The 22,472-nt window shown below is 32.8% G+C and overlaps 1 protein-coding gene across 1 annotated transcript in view; it reads left to right on the top strand.

Annotated features, from left to right (window-relative positions):
• Positions 1 to 22,472, top strand: part of TMTC3 (transmembrane O-mannosyltransferase targeting cadherins 3) — a 58,157-nt gene that overhangs the window by 12,528 nt on the left and 23,157 nt on the right. Inside the window, exons 2-8 of the mRNA XM_080811990.1 lie at positions 1,514 to 1,730; positions 5,785 to 6,003; positions 7,690 to 7,789; positions 10,686 to 10,801; positions 11,238 to 11,410; positions 17,099 to 17,351; positions 22,149 to 22,297. Of these exons, the coding sequence (XP_080668116.1) occupies positions 1,542 to 1,730; positions 5,785 to 6,003; positions 7,690 to 7,789; positions 10,686 to 10,801; positions 11,238 to 11,410; positions 17,099 to 17,351; positions 22,149 to 22,297 (1,199 nt within the window). The 5' untranslated portion in view covers positions 1,514 to 1,541. The remainder of the gene's footprint in view (positions 1 to 1,513; positions 1,731 to 5,784; positions 6,004 to 7,689; positions 7,790 to 10,685; positions 10,802 to 11,237; positions 11,411 to 17,098; positions 17,352 to 22,148; positions 22,298 to 22,472) is intronic.

Genomic DNA, 22,472 nt, shown 5'->3' with positions numbered 1-22,472 from the left:
AACCCTCAATTTAATCACAAATGTTGTAATGTCTCTTTTGCCATGTAAAGTAACATTATCACAGATTCAGGGGATTTGGTTTTGAATGGTTTTGGTGGGCCATAATTCTGCCTTCCACAGATAATGCTAAAATGATACTAATGACACTACTCAAGCTGGAAAAGTGTATCATTGGCTTGTTTTTCAAGAGTCCCCTCCAACCTTATTTTTATTATATGGCTCATTCTTCAGTATTGTCCAGTTAACACAGCTTCTTTTACTCTAAACCATTCTCTTAAATTCTTTCTAAAGCAGTGACTTAATTATGAATTGTCATGTATGAAGCCTGTTCTCTAGATTAAAATCATTTGTTGTAATGAGAAATACACTGATTTACATCTGGTTTTTAAGCTCATTGCTAAGCAGATAACATAAATCAATCAGATAAATCAGTGTGAAAAAATAGGGAGACTATAGTTAAGTGGCTAGTGTACAGTTAGCTTAGGCTTAGAATACCTTTAAACACATTTAAGATATTTTTAAAAGGCTCTAACCAAATTAAACAAGGCTGCAGGCTAACAGTTTGGATGCCTAATTTAGTTAATAGTTGATTTTTAGGTATATAAGGTACTAAAATATAAGCTTCATCTACATTTCAGAAAATCCATGTTCAGTATCTTTTTTTTTTTTCTAACAAAAATTTATTTACTGCTTCTGGAGTATACCATACTCGGGGTTTTTTTGTTTTGTTTTGTTTTGTTTTTATAAATATTTTATTTATTTATTTGGCAGACAGAGATCACAAGTAGGCAGAGAAGCAGGCAGAGAGAGGGGAGGAAGCAGGCTCCCCGCTGAGCAGAGAGCCCACACTGGGCTCGATCCCAGGACCCTGGGATCATGACCTGAGCCGAAGGCAGAGGCTTTAACCCACTGAGCCACCCCGGCACCCCCAATACTAGGTTTTGTTTTTTTTTTTTTTAAGATTTTATTTATTTATTTGACAGAGAGAGATCACAAGTAGGCAGAGAGGCAGGCAGAGAGAGAGAGAGAGGGAAGCAAGCTCCCTGCTGAGCAGAGAGCCCAATGCAGGACTCGATCCCAGGACCCTGAGATCATGACCCGAGCCGAAGGCAGCGGCTTAACCCACTGAGCCACCCAGGTGCCCCCCATACTAGGTTTTTAAAGTGTGTGTATATATATATGTATATGTGTTTCCCTGAATAACCTGACCTGTGACAATTGATAAGGAATCACTGTCTTGTTAGCTAGAGAGGTAAGTCCAGAGATTAAATGGTGTGATAAAGATTCTAATAGAAATATGAAATACATGAAGGAGCAATTTTGTTTTAAGTTAGGAATTTGGAGAGGTGGTTAGGGAATGCTTTTCAGAGGTGGATGAAATTTGAGCTGAGCTTTGAAGAATTCTCTGGGAAAATTAACATTCACTATTTTACTTATCTTTTGATGAAAATTTTATTTAGATGAAGAAACGATGATGCTTATTTCATCTCATCTTCATGACTTTTTTCCCCAGATTTTGTCCACAAGTGCTTGTGGAAAAGATGGCTGATATTAACCTCAAAGAAATAACCTTAATAGTAGGTGTGGTTACTGCCTGTTACTGGAACAGCCTCTTTTGTGGTTTTGTTTTTGATGATGTTTCAGCAATACTGGATAATAAAGACCTACATCCATCTACACCTTTAAAAACTTTATTTCAGAATGACTTCTGGGGAACTCCTATGTCTGAGGTAAGTAGTTATTTATTGCTTATATGCATCTTAGATTTTAAAATGTTTTAATAGTTTATTACTCCTGATTTCTTTTATCAACATTGTCATCATAGCACTTATGAATTTGTTTCCCTAAAATGTATATGTTAGATAGGAAGTAGAAGATGTGATTATCTTCTTTTTTTTTTTTTTAAGATTTTATTTTTTATTTATTTGACAGATCACAAGTAGGCAGAGTGGCAGGCAGAGAGAGAAGGGGAAGCAGGCTCCCCGCTGAGCAGAGAGCCTGATGTAGGGCGTAATCCCAGGACCCTGGGATCATGACCTGACCCAAAGGCAGAGGCTTTAACCCACTGAGCCACCCAAGTGCCCAGTGTGATTGTCTTCTTTAAAGCAGTACATGATTCTTTCCTTGGTTGTGTACCTTGGTTTAATCTTTTTAAAAACAACGTATGTGTGTGAAAACCAAATGTGTTAGGATAGCAGTAAGTGTAAACAAATCTATTTCTTGCTAATTTTTTTTTTTATGAATCAGGCAAAAGAGATGTCCACTTATTATATATTTAACCATCTAAAAATATATGACTTAAGTATAAATAGATTAGACTTTAAAGGTAAAGGTATTGAGTTTTTTTCTGCAGAAAATTTTAAATTTGTGTCATATTTGTTACCTAATAGTTATTTTAATTTTATATTAAGAATCCAAAAGTTTAGTTCATTTTTTATGAAGATATATTTATTTTGTCAGTATATTTATCTTGAAGGTCACTGTTAAACTTTTGGGAATTAAACTCTTGTCATTTCGGGATCCCATAGATTGGATCCTGCTGTTATATTACATAATAGTTGTATGAAATTGATGAGACTATAGCTTTTAGATGGCAAGATGTATGAAAAATATGATCTATAAAAGAATAATACCTCGAGGATAAATAAATGAATTAATCTATAGTACCTGGCGCATAGTTGTACTGTAACATACAACAGTCTTTCATAGTTTGTCAGTTGTCATTCGTGATCCCTTTCCACATTGTTTAAATATGGAAGCTTTTCAAGAATGGGAACAAAGTCTGTCATTCCTCTAGTCACAAGCACCTAAGTATTTTTTCTTGTTAAAAAAGCAGACTTTATTTTCTTGTAACCTTCCTCTTCTCACCCAATTCTAGCCTTTAAAAGAAATGAATATTTGATAATGAGAAAAAAATATGATTCTATATTATAAGATACATTATGTTCTAGGCAGTTTCTTTCTTTCTACCCCTGCATTTTTCCCCTAGAAAGCCTTAGAAAAATGTGTCCATTTCCTCAACTTAAGCTAGTATCTGTAGTGATTTTAATCATGACATTGGGATTTTAACTGAAAGATTAGCTGGCCAGATTAAGGGTCTCATGAAAGTTATCATACCATGGTGTCAGTGGCTGTGTTTTGTGACATCCTCAGCTTTACAGATTGAAAATTTGATTTTGTTCAGAGGACCAGTAAGTGGACAGATTAAGCAAAATACTCATAATAAATGCAGACAAAATGAACAAATTTGAATAACAGTGTATGGCGGAGATTGTTGCTTACTCCTTTTTTCTGATGGGCATATTCTCTTTCTGTAGGGAAATGTGCCATTACTTTTTTTTTTTTTTTTAAAGATTGTATTTATTTATTTGACAGAGAGAGGGAACACAAGCAGGGAGAGTGGGAGAAGGAGATGCAGACTTCCCGCTGAACAAGGAGCCCAGTGCAGGGCTCCCTGAGATTATGACCAGACCCAAAGGCAGATACTTAACAACTGAGCCATCCAGGCGTGCCCCAAGGAAGAATTATTCTGAGTAGTATTGAGGTATTACAGGTTTTCTTGACCAGCCTGGAATTAGCACATTCAGAGATCCAATGGTTGATATCATCAAGTAATGATAGCCTGGAAGCCTATCTGTGAGTGCCCAAACCTTCATAAGGATTTTTGTACCAGTGTAGATCTTAAAGACACATTTTGGGCTTTGGACATACTCGTGAGCTGTACAAATACTGGCATAGTAGGGGTCTTTGGAGTCCTCTGGCCCTCTTAGTGTTTAGATTATCTATTCAGTAAACCCATTCTTTGGATAAGTAATACTCTGTTTTTGAATGGTTCATTGGATTATAAGTCTAGCTACATATTAGAATCTGCTTGGGGCACTTAAAAAGTATTACTAAGGCTCTGCTCAAATTTGTTACAGTTATCTCAGAATGGGATGTGGACATCAGTATTTTTGTCTTGTTATTTTTGTGTGTGTTTGCTTTTTTATTTTTCTTGTGGGATTTGAGGGGTAGGGAGGAGTAGAGGATTAGGTTTTTTCTGTTTATCCAGATAATTCTCTGGTGCAGCCAGGGTTGAGAACCACTGAGCTGTAATGAGCCATCTCTTCTGGCATTTGGCTTATGAAATACCTTTGTTAAGGTAAGTTTTGCAAATATCCCATTTCACTTTGTTTTACCATCACTAAATGGAGATTCACATTAATAGGAGACTATTAGTCTATTCATTATATTCACGCTTATGTTTCTATTGCCAACTAATACTATGAGTCATTAAGTTTTTTCTTTAATATACCTGAATTTAATAATGATTTATATTGTTTTGTTTGTAATAGAACTAGCTATTTTACTATATTTTCACAGAGTAGTCTACTGTTGTGTACTACACTGATGACTGTTTATCACAAAGGAGGCTTAGATTACTAATGCATTGTGTGAATAATTAATTATGTTTATAATTTAATTTTTAATTGGCCGTTAGCTGTGACTGTACATCTAATAGACCTAACAAAACATTTATGCATATTATAATTAAAAATAACCTGTTCCCTGCACTTTCGGCCTTCATCCTTTTGACTGGCAGATATGTCCCACTGGAACTACAGTAACCTTTCAGTCACTCAAAAGGTTTCTAGGCCTTTTTTTACTTTTCTATAAACATCATGTCAGCTCAGTATAATGCCTTAAAAATAATTTTGTATAGCTTAGCTAAATCAAATAATGTACAAAAATTAAACAGCAAAGAGCATTCTAGGTAACATCACTCATGGTATTGTAGTCCATACAGAGATATTAAAATGTTCCTGTCTTCAAATTGAGAAATGTTTGTTCCTCGTGGTTCCTAATGTTCCTAGTGGGGATAAACAGGCTTGAGTCAACACCTGTAATACCAGAGTTATAGCAAAATATGATAAGAGGTATGAGAGCAAAGAAAGTTGAGTTTGAATGCCCTTACATAAAATTTTAAAAAAATAGCTAGGATATTTTATGTGTTTTTGTCCTGTGTATTTTATTCTTAAATCTGGTTTGATTTTTGTCTTACGGTAAAAATATTTCTGGTTAAATGAAACTTCTAACCGGTAAAGAAATTCAGCAGCTTCACCTAAAATTTGATTTATTGCCAGGAATACTACCATAACAAAGGTATCTATTCTGTTATTCTAAGAAAGTTTTTGTTCTTGTGTTATTCTGTGTGTAGTATTTGGGGATTTTTTGGTTTAATATATTCAGGTTTACATATTATGAAGGCATTTTTCATAAAACATGCTTTTCTGAGTCTTCACTATTAAAACTGAGTCTTTTCTGAGTTAGTGCTTTTCTGAGTCTTCACTATTAAAATTGACCTGGTGAACATTTTGTTCTTTTATTTCCTTTTGAGTATCTGGGCAGCAGTTATATAAATGCTTGTATTAGTAATAGATTGGAAAGTAGGCTTTGGAGAGAATCCTGTGTTCTAATTTGATCAATGCCACTATTGTCTTGCTTTATTTTTGTTTAAATTTTTTGTATTGAAGAGGAATTAATAGTCATATGTTCTTCCTCTACTGTTAATGGGATGGGATATTTGCAAAAGGAGGAAATTGCCTTTGTTTTGGGACTAAGGGAATAGGAAAACACATTATAAAACTATCTTTTAGGTTTGTGTTATCCTTGGGACATTTCTTTGCTTTATTGCTATATCTCAGCCAAACGTAGATTCTTTTAATAGTAAATGCAAGGATTAGTTTATGTGCCCTGAAGGACCATGGTACTTTAATGATGATTGTTTTTTTTTTTTCCTTTTAGGAAAGAAGCCACAAGTCATACCGTCCCTTAACAGTATTGACATTTCGCTTGAATTATCTGTTTAGTGAATTGAAACCAATGTCGTATCATCTCCTAAATATGATTTTTCATGCTGTGGTTAGTGTGATATTTCTTAAAGTCTGCAAACTTTTTCTGGACAACAGGAGTAGTATGATTGCTTCTTTACTTTTTGCAGTGCACCCAATACACACAGAAGCAGTAAGTAAAACTGTAAATCAGTGTTCTTTTCTTCTTTTTTTTTTTTTAACAAAGCTTACATAGTGACTATAATGGTATGTTTTTAAGAAAAAAATTTAACCATGGCCTTAATTAAAATATTTGAAGATTTTTAAATTAGTATAAGTCTTAACTTTCTAGTATAGAGTCTAACTTCCTACTATATAAAATTTTTAAATTAATTAATTTATTTTTAAGATTTTATTTATTTATTACAAAGAGAGCACACAAACAGGGGAACCCACAGGCAAAGGGAGAGGGAGAAGCAGGTTCCCACTGAGCAGGGAGCCCAATATGGAGCTCGATCCCAGGACCCTGGGATCATGACCTGAGCTGAAAGCAGAGACTTAACTGACTGAGCCACCCAGATGCCCCTAAAATTTTTAAATTTAAAACAAATTTTGAAACATAAACATTTGTTATTTAAGGACATAAGATGTAATTGTTCAAGCTAAATAATGTGAAGTATAAATGAACATAGTCCTTTGCTAATTGTTTTTTTTATGAATATAGATTTAAAATATTTGTCAACTTTGCAGTGTGTTTCAAAGGACAGAAAATAATAAAACAAATTTAAGTAAAAGAATGAAAATATATGTAAATATATAGCAAAATATATGTAAACATTATAACTGATGAAAATAATCAGTACTTTCATGTTGTCTGATGCCACATGTTTTAAAATTGTGAACTTTGTTGTGCCAGTATGTCTGTCAGCCCCTACCTACCAAGATGTATTACAGCTTTTTCTTGATAACCTTGAAACCCCAAAATTGCCTCTCATCAGAGCAAAAAGGACTGTTCAATTGCTTTGTTATAGGCTTTCAGTTGTAAGCAAAAGTATGTTTAACCTCTGTTGTACTTGAATGGGTCTGTGTGTATTGGAAGGGGTTTGTATATCTCTCTCACGGTCTTGAAGCTTTTTTTGTCAAGTTGAACCAACATTTTTCCATGCACTTACAAAAATGATAGGTGGTTTTAAGTTCTACAGTGAGTTCAGAATAAAGGAAAGGGTTTGAGGGTTTTATATTTAAAATTTTAGAATTAAAAAAAGGACTTTTATTTATTTGAGAAAGAGAACACAAGCAGACTCCCTGCTGAGCAGGGAGCCTTGTGTGGGTCTTGATCCCCAAGACCCTGAGATCATGACCTGAACTGGAGTGAGACTCTTAACTGGCTGAGCCACCCAGGAACCCCAAAAAAGAATTTATTTAAAGTTTATTATCTTGAGTTTACACATTTATTATGAGAGAGAACTTACTGAATTTATGAGTATTTTTGTATTTTAAGAAAATATGTAAGGTCTTAGGTTTTTTTTTTAAATTAAGAACTATTCTAGATGCTATACTAATATTTAAGATGTTTCTGTTGAGGGAAGCTGGGTAAACAGTACGCAGGACTTCTCTGTATCTATATTTGCAACTTCCTGTGAGTCTATAATTATTTCAAAATAGTAATCAAAAAACTATTGTAGTCACTGATAAATTTATTTTTATGGAAGTTATACAAATTCACCACATGAGGGCACTCAGAGAATGTCTAAGAAACTGGAATGTGTGCTTTAAAAATTATGGCAATTTGATTTTTAAAGTGCTGTTATTATATATGGTAGTTAAATTTTCAAGAGAGCCTTCATTAATATGAACTACCCTCCCTTTCCCATTTTAGGTAACAGGTGTTGTAGGAAGAGCAGAACTTTTGTCCTCTATCTTTTTTCTAGCTGCATTTTTGTCATATACCAGATCAAAAGGACCAGATAACTCCATAGGTGAGTGTCTAACATTTAATTTTTTTTCTCTATATCTATAAAACTTGATCAATTAATGTTTATTTACTCTGTTTCTTATAAAATATATGCCACACTTGGGTTTATCTTTATATATTGTACTACTTCAGCATGTATGGACATATGAACATGATATGCAATGTTATCAATATTAAAAAATTTTTTGCATGTAGTTTATACTTCATTATGACTAACAGATTCTGTATGTTTTAGCTTAAAAATGTTACCCTAGAATATAGGAGTTTTAGAGTCATTCTTAGTTCCATGTGCTGTTACCTCTAAATGATACAACTACTAATACTTAAGTTGTCTTTCTATAACAACACCTGTGAAGGCTGTGAATTTTATTGTTTCGGTAAAGTTGAAAGCTTATTGGAATATAACTTTCATTATGTGTTGATCATAGTTCAGCTACTTATTGAGTCCCTACCGTGTGGCCCACCCTGAAAAATGCTTTGTACGAATTAGGTTATTAATCCTGCTAATTGCCAGCTATTAGCAGAAAACAAGCTCCAGGCAATAAAAATGATTTTTTAGAAGTGTGGGAGCAGTGGGCATGAAAGAGTTTACATGATGGTAACCTATATTTGGTTCATCTTAAAATTTAACTCTGAGTTTTTTCCCTACATTTTTGGACAATTTTCTCACTATAGACCCAAAGTACTGATGATAAGGAGCCCAATTTTGTATTAATGTAAACTAAGGCTCAAGAAATAAGTGATTTAGCCAAACACTTACAGTGTCTTCTTAGATTTGTAATATGGGTACGTTTCTGTCTCCATTTCCTAGAATGGTTCCTTATATACAGTAAGTGTTCATTATATATGTATTTAACAAATGACCGAGTGAACAATTAAACAATTCTGATTAAAAAGATGCTGACCCTGCTTTTGAACCTCTCTGTATCCTCTTAGCTTCCATAATACTTCATATTCCACATTATGTAATTTTACACTTGAGACAATAAACAGTTTTGTTATCATCTTTGTATTCACTGTTTTCTAATGTATATTGTCCTGTGCAGGTTTTTTTTCAATTTGTAATTATTTGATCACTTTAAATTCTAGGCTATTAATGACCCATCCATAACCCCCCTCTTTTTTTTAAAGCATGATCTACTTGAGGGCCTTTGTTCCTTTCTGTTAGTTTGGGTTTCTGCCCAAATGTCATCTGTACACCACTCATCTTCCCCGTTCCTTTCTGTTTCCTTTCACCTTCTATTTTTCTTCATAACACACATCATTTGACAAATACATCTTTACTTTTTTGATGGTTATCCCTCCCCGCAAAATGTCGCAGTTACTCGGAATAACAGTCTGAATATGTGATTGCTGGAGGTTTATATCTTTACACATGTAAAATCAGTTTAGAAGCTTGTATTTTGAAGTTGGAATGGATTTTAATTATTTAAGTTGAATCTATACTTACACATGTATCCATTTTTAAGTATTGTTAATGTATTTAGCTGGGAGACTTGTTTTGGACAAAATCACACGTGGTAACTTTAACTACAGAGAGCTGTTTATAAAATCAAAGTTTATGTTCACACAGTAATATAGCCACCAAAAGTTGAAGAACTAAAGTGACTGGTTTCAATAAAGCTCTTGCCTTTATTAGAGCTATTAGTTGCTAAGATTGAATCCAACATTGCATAAGGCAGCTATTTGCTCTCTCTGTCTTGGAATGGAATTACAAACTAGTAAGAAGCTCTGAATTTAATGTCAGAAGAACCAGGTTAAAGTCATGATTTCTTTATTGTGCATGACTGTTTTTTTAGACCTCCAAAATTATTTCCTCATCTTAGAAATGGGTATGATCATATCTGCCCTCATATCCCATTGGTATAATCTACTACTTTCGTAGTTTTGATGGTTTTGATCTAACTAGAATATAAGGGGTTTTTGGTTTTTTTTTTTTTTTTTTGAGGAAAGGAATACTATTATACAGAATATCTCCAATAGCGTTTCAAAGTTTTTTGAGTTGTTTAGCTTTCAGTAATTTAATCTATAGAGTATTTTAAAGTTAAACGCAATTTCAAAAATAAATGAATTTCTGTATTAAGCCGAATGAGAAAAGAAAATATATTAGATTCATAGATTGTTTTTTTATTTATACCTGGGATTAATTGAGTTTTTACTTTGATTAATGTTCTTAATAAATAAACCTAAGCTTACACAATCATACTACAATATATCCTTTAAACTTGAAAAGAATTAGAGATTATATTTTCCAGTAGGTAAACTGAAACTCAGAAAAGTTGCCCAAAGTCACAAAGCAAGCTAGTAGTAGATCCAGAATTACTCTCACAATTAATTCTTCTTTAACCAAATTACTATTCTGCTAGTAGATGTTTGCTTAAAGTTGATGAAGTAGGTTTTCTGTTTAAATAGAACTTAAAAATAGTCTATTGCAAATTTTTTAAAAGAATAGTAAATTCTAACCATGAACCTGTTTCAGTTTTTATACTTTTTTTTTTTAATAGATGTTAGTCTACTTTGCCCAGTAGTTTTCAGTTTCAGGTTTTTAATTAAACATACAGATGTCTGTGTAATAAAGTATTTGTCTTCATTACAAACTGATAGTTCATTAATCACTTCATTAGTCACAACACTCCAGCCTATGGTTTCTCTTCTCCACAAAAAATTTTAGTACAAGTTATACGTCTTGATGTTTTGTTTTCAGTATGTAAAGGAAAAATCACTTAAAACATTTGAATACATTTTAAAATATAAAGTATAGGTTAGTGGGAAATAACATAAATTTGAATATAGAATCACAAGTAAAGTTTATTATAATTGTTGTCTAACTTAAAATATCTGTTTATGATGTTATAAAATTGTTTTGTGTAGTTCTATATTTTTCTGTTTTTAAATTGCAGTATGGACTCCAATTGCCTTGACAGTGGTTTTAGTTGCTGTTGCAACATTGTGTAAAGAACAAGGAATAACAGTTGTGGGGATTTGCTGTGTGTATGAAGTATTTATTGCACAAGGGGTAAGGAGAAATATGGTTTTTGTTGCTATCCTTTATCATACTTGAATTATCTTGTAATAAACTTGTTTTCTAAATATGTCATTATGTAAATTAATCTGTATGCCAAAAAAATTTGCAAGAAACCAGCATGTTTTATCTTCAAATCCATTGAAAATTACTGAACATTTTATTACTCGTTCAGTTTTTTAAGGACAACTCTTTGAATTTCAATAATGGAATCATGAGGCAATTTGGAAATGTATACAGTAATATTGTACAATATAATTCAGTATTAGATAAGATTATTTGGCTCAGTTTTATTCATTATCCGTTTCACAAATTGCTCCATATTGATTTTATAATTATAGTCAATTTATAACTAATCTTGCATTTTGAAAATCCTGCATTGAAAACATTATAGTATATTGTTATTTAAAACTCTTTTTTCCTTTTACAGTATACTTTGCCATTATTATGGACTACTGCTGGACAGTTTTTCCGTGGAAAGAGTAGTATTCCATTTTCTATGTTGCAGACACTAATAAAACTCATTGTTTTGATGTTTAGTACACTATTACTTGTTGTAATTAGAGTCCAGGTTATTCAGTCCCAACTTCCAGTATTCACCAGGTATGAAATTCAGTTTTTCTTTTTTTAAAATTCTTTCTTTCTTTAACTCTTAATGTTAAGATTAAAAATGTTTCAGAAAGTCTTTGACTTATATTGAAGTTTTTTAACAGCTTCATTGAGGTGTAGTATTTTTTTAAAAACCTGTATATATTTATAATGTACAAATTAGTAGCTTTTGACCTATGTGTATACTTGTGAAACCACCAGAATGAAAATAATGATTTTTACTTAATGGTACAGTGATTTTAACTTGATTGGTTAAGTGGCAAGTCTTTTATATTCTTAGTGATTTTTATCCACTTGTTCTAATAATTATTGAGAAGAGGATGTTAAAATCCTTGACTATAATTATGTCTATTTCTACTTGTAGTTTTATCAGTTTTTGCTTCATGTGAGTTAAAGCTCTTGTTACTAAGTGCATAACATTTAGGCTTGTGTTTAAATGAGTTTTTTTATCTCTGATGATACTTTATCCCTGGTCTTTACTCAGAAATTTGCTTTATCTTCTTTTTCTTAGTGTTACGTTGTTTATCTTTTTTCGTCCTTTACCTTTTTATCTATCAGTATATTTATATTATATTTATATTATATTAAAGTTGACTTCTTATAAGATGCATACAGCTGGATCTTCCTTTCTTGTAATATTTTTAAATAATTTTTTTAAATGAGCTGTTTCAACTGTTTACAGTCAATATGATTTTCATCTTGTACCATGTTTCTTTGTGACTAAAGGACTTTCTTTAACATTTCTTGACTTGTAGGTCTGCTGGTGCTGAATTGTTTTAGCGTTTACATATAAAAATATCTTTATTTTACATTTGTTTTTGAAAAATAATTTGAATTCTGAATATAGGATTCTGCATTGATTGTTACGCATTCAGCACTCTAGTAATGTTACTCTACTGTTTTCTAGCTTGCATTATTTTCACTGGGAATCTTCTGTCGTCTTTATTTTTATGCTTCTGCGTGTAGTGTGTCTTTTACTCTCTGCCTGCTTGTATTATTTTCTCTTTGTCATTTTTTCTCTATTTTTTAAAAATTGAGGCACAATCGATATATAACACTATTAGTTTTAGGTATACAGCGTAGTAATTTGATACATGTATATTGAGAAATGATTATCATGATAAGTTAATATCCATCCATTACCACACATAATTACAAAAAATTTTTTTCTTGTGATGAGAACTTTTAAGATCTATTTTCTTTGGAATTTTCAAATACGCAATACACTATCATTAACTATAGTCACCTGCTGCATATCACTACCCTAGGACATATTTATCTTATAACAAAATTTGGGTGAAGGTGGTTATATAATGCAAACTTCCAGTCACTCTTCTTTTATCATCATGTGTCTTGTGCCTAGGTTAATTGAGCTTAGGATCTGTAGGTTTTACTCAGTGTAAATTTTGGAAATTTTGTATCTATTACTTCTTGAAATATATTCTCATTATTTTCTCCTTTTCTAGAACCCCAATTACATGTATATTAAGCCTTTTGAAGTTGTCAGACTAATGCTCTTTTTATTCCCCTCCAAAAGCTATTTTCTTCTTTTTTTCATTTTGGATAGTTTTCTTCTGCAATGTATTCAAGTTCAATAACCTTTTTTCTGCAATGTCTAATCTGCCTTTAATTTTTTTCTAGTTCTTTTTCACTTCAGATATTGTTTCCATCTTCGGAAATTCTCTTTAAGCCTTTTTATGTTTCATGATCTCTCCATGTTCTAGTACTTTAATTTCTTTGTCTACTAATTTTATTGTATGTGTCATTTCTTAGTCACTTTAGATTGAATAATTTTCATCCTCATGGATTATATGTTTCTATTTCTTCACATGCCATGCAATTTTTTAATAGATATCATATATATGCATTTTACTGTAATATATTACTATAAATATTTTAGAGCTTTGTTCTGGGATGCATTTATTTGAGAAATTTGTGTGTGTGTGTATGTTAGTCACCATACAGAACATCATTAGTTTTTGATGTAGTGTTCCATGATCAATTGTTTGCGTATAACACCCAGCGCTCCATGCAATCCGTGCCCTCCTTAATACCCATCACCAGGCTCACCCATCCCCCACCTCTCACCCCTCTAAAACCCTCAGTTTGTTTCTTGGAGTCCACAGTCTCATGGTTCATCCCCCCCCCCGATTTCCCCCTCCCTTTCATTTTTCCTTCCCTTCTCCTAATGTCCTCCATGTTATTCCTTATGTTCCAAAAGTAAGTGAAACCGTATGATAATTGACCTTCTCTGCTTGACTTACTTCACTTAGCATAATCTCCTCCAGTCCCATCCATGATGATACAAAAGTTGGGTATTCATCCTTTCTGATGGCTGAGTAATATTCCATTGCGTAAGGAAGTCCACATCTTCTTTATCCATTCATCTGCTGAAGGGCATCTCAGCTCTTTGCACAGTTTGGCTATTGTGGACATTGCTGCTATGAACATTGGGGTACATATGGCCCTTCTTTTCATTACATCTGTACATTTGGGGTAAATACCCAGTAGTGCAATGGCTGGATCATAGGGTAGCTCTATTTTTAATTTTGTGAGGAACCTCCACACTGTTTTCCAAAGTAGCTGCAGCGACTTGCATTCCCACCAACAGTGTAAGAGGGTTCCTCTTTCTCCACAACTTTTCCAACATTTGTTGTTTCTTGCCTTGTTGATTTTTGCCATTCTAACTGGTGTAAGTTGATATCTCAATGTGGTTTTGATTTGAATTTCCCTGATATCTTCTAGCCACACTTTTAATCTTTGATATATAAGACCACAGCAGCATTTACAATAGGTCTAATTTTCTTCCGCTACTGACACAAGACCCTTCTGACTACTCTATCTGGTAGACTGTGATTTATGAGGATTTTCATTCTGGCTGCTGAGAAACTATTCCCACCTCTGTATGGTATTTGAGAATTTTTATCTAATCCTTTTAAGAGGTACTTTCCTAACTGCATTATTTTTCCCAGATCTGCTATAACAAATTACCAAAAACTGGGTAGCTTAAAGCAGCAGAAATTTATTCTCCGTCAGTGCTGGAGGCCAGAAGTCCAAAATCGAGGTGTCAGGCACAGTTGGTTCCTTCTGAAGACTCTCAGGAAGAATCTATTCCATGCTTCTTTCCTAGTTTCTAGTGGTTGCTAGCAGTCATTGGCATTCCTTCTTTCTTGTGCGTTTCTCTGTATTCTCTCTTTGTATAAGAATACCTGTCATTAGATTTAGGGCTCACCCTAATCCAGTATGACTTCATCCTGACTTAATTAATTACATTGGCAAAGGAATGGGTTTCCAAATAATGTTACAGTCTGAGGTGCTGGGTAGATATGAATGAGAGACATGGTTCAACCCACTATACTGACCTTGAGTATTTCCTCATATACATATGCTAAACAGTTTTCATCAGTACTAAAAACTGGAGAGAGATCCTCTATAGATATAAGTTCTCTTTCTCAGTAGCTTTGTTCTCTCTGGTATTCTGCCAACTGACCCTAGTCCCCTGGGCCCCTAGGGCTCCCAGTTCAGTTTTGCAATCTAAAGATACTACTAGGCTCCACTAGGTTCCCCCTCACTGTTCCACAGACTAAAAACTATGTCTAGGTATTGAACTTTTCAGGTAGGGTTTCCCTTATTTGTTTCTCTTCTCTCAGGTATCATTGTCCTTTTTTGCCTGATACTTAGTGTGTTAAGCAAAGTTTTATATATCTTGTCTGGTTCTTTGCTTGTTTAAAGCTGGAAGCAAAAGTTACGCTGAATTTAACAATCTACATCTCTTTTTATCCTGCTTTAAAATTTAGCATTTTTCTATTTCACCTTACTCAGCTAAAATTTAAAATGAAATTCATACTAGTTCCTTATTCAGTTACATTAAAGTATCATTAAATGCAAGAACTTTTTTTTTTTTAAATAACAAAAGGCCAAAATGTTGTTCATGTGTCATCCAGAATAGTGCATTGCTGGCCCTGGTTAGAATAAAATTTTATTCAGATAATTCTCTTACCTTAAACATTTTCTTTGTGTCATTTTATGTATAAATATTTTCAGTAATTTCAGTGCATTTTTTCTTTAAAGAATACTTTCTAATTTCATAAATTTTTACTTCTGAGTCTAGCCATGCTAAACTGAACAACTCATTTAAGTAGTAAAATATGGGAAATAGACTGAATAGTAAATATATACTGTAATTTGCATTTCTTTCTTTACCCTCAGTTTCAGTGTTACTGTTTTTGTTATTCCTTTTAGAGAATTTCCATAGACTGTTTTTCATCTCCAGTTCTATACTGTGAAAATTTAGTTTATAGGTATGAATGTATTTGTTTTCTGTAAGTATGTGTGGATGGCTGTATGGGATATGTTACATCTAAATATGTATTTTCCAAATAGGGGCATTTAAAAATGTACGTATATACATTTTCTTCTATTACATTACCCTGTGAATTAACTATAATATTGCTTGACTTGCTTTGACATGTGTTCTTTCTCTAAAGTACAGTTATTAAATTAGCTATTCTAAATAAACCATGAGTTACAAAAATGAACTCTGAGTAGTGCATTATAGGAAAAAAGCTTTGTATTCATTCTATTGATTATTTGAGAATTCAAGTCCTGACTCAAGATTTATTATTGATGTAATAATACATGTAGATGTTTAAATATGAAGGTTTTCATATTTGTAGATGTTTAAATATGAAGATGTAGATGTTTAAATATGAAGGTTTTTTAGATATTATTTGTTCAAGTAGTATTTGCTTTTTCTCAACCATTTGAATTTTTAAGAAGACCAAGTCAAACAAATGTTAGGGGTTGATTTTTCATTAATTTATTCATTTTAAAATGAGAAATTGTGTTTTTATATATTAACATAGCCAATAAAATTTTGAACATAGCCTAAAAAAATAAAAATCTGAAGCTATTTATTTGAAATATACTTTAAAAAGTCATTTGACTATGATTTGACTTAGTTTGCAGGAAACAGACTAATTTAATGAAATGTACATGTACATGTAATATGTCATGGCCTGAACAAATATAAATTCAGATATGTTTATATTAGTATGTATCAGGAGAAAAAGTGGGACAAAGATAAAATGTTACATAGGTCTGTACAGTTACCATTATGTGCTGGAAATTGGGTTTTTGCCTTCCTAGAAGTCAGAGCAAAAGGAAAAAGCTCATAGGTGATGCATTTTTCTGTCCACAGCAAAAGAAAAACATAGTAATTCTTTCTAGGAAACATAATTTTTATTAGCGTTTAGTGCTGAAAGAAGCCATCTCATGCAGAAAAAAACATTGGTTAGTGTTCTCAGAAACACTCATACATCACATATAACAATCAATCCTTTAAAACTTTTCTTTTTACTTTTAATCAGAAGGTTATACTTCTGTAGAATATCATAATATTGTAGTGATTTTGTCTGAATTATTCTAATAATGAACTATAAATAGATAACCTAGGTCCCCTTTAAACAGCTCTTCATAATTTGTCTCAACTAGAAGTTTCTTAAAGGTTAGACAGTTTGAACTCTAGTGAGGACTGACATACCAGTAAGAAATATTTTTCTTTTTAATGAAATTACATGTAAAATACTGCTCTTATTGTTCGGTGTTTTATTTAAGTGTTATATATTTTGTGTTTACAAAGTGTTTTAGTCTAAATAACTTTTTTTTTCATTCGTTATACAGGTTTGATAACCCAGCTGCTGTAAGCCCAACTCCTACAAGGCAGCTAACTTTTAACTATCTCCTTCCTTTGAATGCTTGGCTTCTATTAAATCCTTCAGAACTCTGCTGTGATTGGACCATGGGAACAATACCACTTATAGAGTCATTTCTAGATATTCGAAATCTTGCCACGTTTACTTTCTTTTGCTTTTTGGGGGCTTTGGGAATATTCAGTCTTAGATACCCTGGTGATTCCTCCAAGACTGTTTTAATGGTAAGAAATTCCCTTAATTTTTCAGATGTAAAACATTCAGTTGATTTGAAGACTGCCTTTAATTTGTCAAAGCATCTTCTTAGAAACAGTATCTTTCTTTGTTCAACATCAGCTTGATTTATTACCTTTTTTGGGGCTATCCTAAAATTATATATCAGAATTCCATATGCAGGCATTCAGCATGTAAAGTAAAAACTGGTTATGAATTTTCTTGATTTGATAGGAATTCTGAAACCATGAAGCATGCCATTGGCGTCATTTTCTTCTGTTTCTTTACCCAAGAAGGTTGTACACTTTGAGGAAATAGATCATTGTTTTCTTGACACAGAGAAAAGTGTCATGCAAGATAGACAGCTAGAAATATTTAGTTCTTTAATTCTCATTAGCAAGGTTTTCATTACACCCCAAGTTATTTTTTACTATGTTCAGAGAACTCTGATTATTTACACAGTCTTGTTTTTCTGAGGTGTATTTCTTTGTAATTTTCTTACTCTGCTGTCACTTCTTACTTGTAGTGGTTTTGTTGTCTTTCTTTAAATTACTGAAGACAGTAATAATCTTTAACATTTTCTTGAGCATTTGCTATGTGCCAGAAAGTATTTTTAATACTATACAAATACATCATATCTGATTACAACCACTAGGTTCATTTATTCATTCAGTAAAAAGGTTTTCTTGTAGCCTATGTTCCAGGCAGCCTTTTAGGCACTAAGGATATGATAAAAAGAAATACAAGGCCCCAATTACCAGGGAACTGGCATTTTGGAAAAATTTGAAGCTGATCTCTGAGATATAGAGAAGACTGAAAAAATAAAGAGTTTGGGGGAAAGGTCATACTTACTATTAGTTTTTAATCTGTTGAGTTTGGTCCTAGTAGTGATTTTGAATAGCACTTGATGCCTAGAGTTTCGGAGGAGAGTCCTAAGCTCCACATAAAAATCTGAGAGGTGGCATAGAGATAGTAATTGAAACCAGGATGTGAATATGAAGGTCTAAGGAGAGGTTATATAGAGAGCAGCGTTTCTCAACTGGGGTTTTGTGACTTTTCTCAAAGATGGTAGCCAGCTATTACCATTCCAAATACATAGAATAGAATTTAATTCATACACATAATGAATGTCTTAGAGTAATTGGTCTTAATTCTCCCTCAGAAAATAGTTGAAGGGGCTAGCTAGATAGAGTGATAAGAGAAGAAACCCTTTTTTTTAAAAAAAATATTTTAGTCATTTATCTGACACAGAGAGATTACAAGTAGGCAGAGAGGCAGGCAGAGAGAGAGGGGGGAAGCAGGCTCCCCGCTAAGCAGAGAGCCCAATGTGGGGCTCGATCCCAGGACCCTGAGATCATGACCTGAGCCGAAGGCAGAGGCTTAACCCACTGAGCCATCCAGGTGCCCCAGAGAAGAAACCTTTAACTAGGTCTTGAAAAAACTTCTATAGAAGGTATAGGAGTTTATATACAGTAAAAGATAACTGTGTAGAGGAGAATGAACCTAAATAGGAGGTAGACCAAATGGACAGAAAGGTAGGTGAGTATTTCAAGAAAGATGGAATGGTTATTACTAACAGATGCTCTGAGGCAGAAAAGTGAGATCAGTCGTATTTGACCTATTTTAGGAATATTAGTTACTTAATGAAATTTATTTCTGTGGAGAGATTGAATTAGGAGATGAGGATATGAAGAATGGTAGTATAGATAACCTGTAGGGTTAACTTAACTTTGAATATTTCAAAGGAGGAGACAAGCTTGAATTTATTATCAGCTAAGTAAGAGAAGACTATGCCAGCTTAAAGCATAACAGACTGCTGATCTCATGTAGAGCTTGGAGGAAGCATGAAGATCTAGAATTAGTGAACCTTCAGAGGTAGGAGAATCACTTTCATTGGAGAACTCAGTTCACTGACTTTTAGAAGGAAGGGAAATCACTAATAGGTTGACTTGCAATGTTGATTTGAAATGTTGATTGTTAAGTGGGGTTAAAACCGGCTACTTATTACCTTGGCTAGAAAGTGTTTGCCTAAGAATGTGGGACCTTGTTTTATACCTAAGGGACATAATGAATGGGTAGGGTAATTTAAAGGTGTGTTGTCAAAGGAGACATTTAAGGTTGAAGAGACAAGAGGGTATTTGAATATGGATAGGAACGATACAGTTGATTAGAAAGTGGTCAAGTAAATGAAAGAATGGTTAATTGTGAGATTTGCGAGGAGCAGGGTCAATGTAGAGCTCAGGTTTGGCCTGAGAAAGATGGAAACACACACTTCTTATGTTGCAGAAAGGATGGAAATGACATCAGTGTGGATGTTGGTAGGTTTAGTAGCACAGAATTGAAGGAATTCTTGTTTTATGGCTTTAGTTTTCTCTGTAAGTTTGGAAGTATGGTCACCTGCTGAAAGTGACATGAATCAAAAGCCTAAGAAAAGTAATCAAGATTCAAAATAAAGGAGAGAGGGAGTGAGCCTATCAAAGACACCTAGAAATTCTGAGGAGTTTTAAGGATCAATTTGAAGTTGATAATCATTAATTTATGATGATACTAATATATTTTGCTTTGGGACTGTCTCTAGTAGAGCTTTGCTGTTCTGTATTTACCTGAACAGGTAAATACAGACAGAGCAGCTGCATGGTAGAATACATCCAAAGCTGAGGTTCTGCTAAAAGAAAGGAAAAGTAAGGAAGGGTGGATGAATGTAAAGTTTTGGTATATAAAATAATGATTTCTATAATATAAGCTGAATAAAAACAGGGAGGGTAGTACTAGTGAAATAAGCAGAGATTTATATAAATTTTATTTTATGTATGTAAAGGAACAATTGTGATCTTAGGTATAACTTCTTTAAGATAGTCCTAAACATGCTATATTATATAGTGATGTTTTGTGAAGATCTTTTAAAGGAATAAGTAGATCAAAGGAGTACCTATGAAGTATCAGATGCTGTGTTAAGCACTTATTAAAATGTCCCTTGTATCCTGACAATATAATGTCAGTAGTTATTAACCCCAATTTGTGGAGAAACACAAATTGGGAAGGTGATTAGTTTACTTTATATTACCTAGGAAGTAAGAAACAAAACAGATTTGTTCCAGACTCTTTGCACTACCACCTTTCCTTTTAAAGAGTTTTATATCACTGAAGAAGGAAATTATGGTAGCCATAGTTAGCTAGGTTGGCATATATTAATAGAGAGTGTATTAGAACTTTTAAATAAGTTAATCATTAGAGACATTCCTTTATCCAAGAACCAGTAGATTTTTTGTGAGGTTGCTTTTTGTGTATGTAGCTTATGCATCAGTCCATGATACATCTTTGAGTGAATTTAACACTTTTAATTATTTCAAATAAAATAGCTTTAGAGCAGCCATGAGTTAATAAAAAATATGTTTGCCTGTTTGTTTTTAGAAAAGGACTACAGGGTGCCTGGGTGACTCATTCAGTTAAGCATCTGACTCTTGGTTTTGGCTCAGGTCATAATCTCATCGGTCATGAGATCAAGCCCCAAGTGGGGCTCTCTGTCCGTGGGAAGTCTGCTTGAAGATTCTTTCCCTCTGCCCCTCCCCTAACTCTCTCCCTCTGAAATAAATAAATCTTTTTAAAAAAATGGAAAAGCTCTGTATATGTGGGAGTATCTCTGTTTCACAGCTAGCTGGTTGTTTTTATCAAGCACTCTTGGGAAATGGAAAATTATGTATTCTTAGTGGTTTACCTTTTTGATCAAAAAGAAAACATTAAAAGTTTAGATATATGTATTAGTATGATACTTAGTAGTTCAGTAGTGCTTTTCTTTAGATTCATTATTTCCTCATTACAAGTTTTTAATTTATACATGGTGAAAGTATTTTTTTCAATGTGTATACATCTTTTCATCTGTATTTTACTAATAAAGTATAATAAAGAGGAAACAATCTTTCAAACTTTTAAAAGACTCTCAAACTTCTGAAGCTGAAGGAACAACTTGCATAGTTATTCAATTAGGTACTATAAAACAAATCAGGGTAACAAAATACGGAAGCAGATATCCATAGAACAGATGTCCTAATAACAACCAACTTGGTTCCTTTCACAGGTTATTTGTGTGCTAGTTGTTTGAATACTACCTTTTTAATGGATTTATTGTCTGGGAACCATATGCTATCTCATTTTCAAAATGACAAAATCTAAGCATTTTTATGATGTATTTCAATGTGTAGTGTTAGAATTTTAGAAATTTTTATAGAATAAAAGACTACTGTTTAAAGGGAGCAGTTTTATTTTTATACTTACACTAAGCCTCTTAAATATATATGACTCATCAGAGTATTATGCAAAGGAATAGTGGGGTACAGACGTAGTAGTCTGCTGTCTTGCCTAAAGGATACCTTACATCATTTTTCAATTTCCAATATAATATGAATACTTACAATAATAAAAATATAAAAACTTGCATGATTGGCTTTTTTGTCACCCATTACAGTTTTGTAAAACATGTTAACATCTCTGTCGATGTATTTTTACCATACATACATAAGTTGGGTGTATAAAAATTAATGTCTTATTTTAGATATATTTTCAAAAAATATTTATTTCATTGGATGAGCCCTAATTATAATCTCACCTTGATCTCACCTTGGTGACATACATCCTGATGTTTGTTGTTACTGTCCCTAAGTTGCCTTCTTTATGTTTAAGTTAGTATTGTTTATAATATTATTAAAACTGGTACCAATACATTATTCAAATTAAATAAAATATTTGGTTTTAACTTTTGAGTGGCCATATTTTTTTTTGAACTTATTAAAATACGTTATTTTTCTTTGTAGGCCCTTTGTTTGATGGCGTTACCATTTATTCCTGCATCAAACCTTTTTTTCCCTGTTGGATTTGTTGTTGCTGAGCGAGTATTGTATGTTCCTAGCATGGGGTTCTGTATTTTGGTAGCCCATGGATGGCAGAAAATATCAAATAAAAGGTGAATTAAAATGTTAGTTCATTTAATGCTTACTAACTGTAGAATTAAGTGTGATACATTTAAGTATTTAAAATGTTTAGTTCATTTATATAAATCCTACTTTTATGTTTTTATTTTTCATCTTGATAGTCTCCTCATTTTTCTGTAATTCAGGTTAGGAAAGCTCCATAGCACC

This window comes from Martes martes (assembly GCF_963455335.1).
Source record: "Martes martes genome assembly, chromosome: 8".
Classification (NCBI taxonomy): domain Eukaryota; kingdom Metazoa; phylum Chordata; class Mammalia; order Carnivora; family Mustelidae; genus Martes; species Martes martes.
This window is presented reverse-complemented; position numbering and strand designations above follow the sequence as displayed.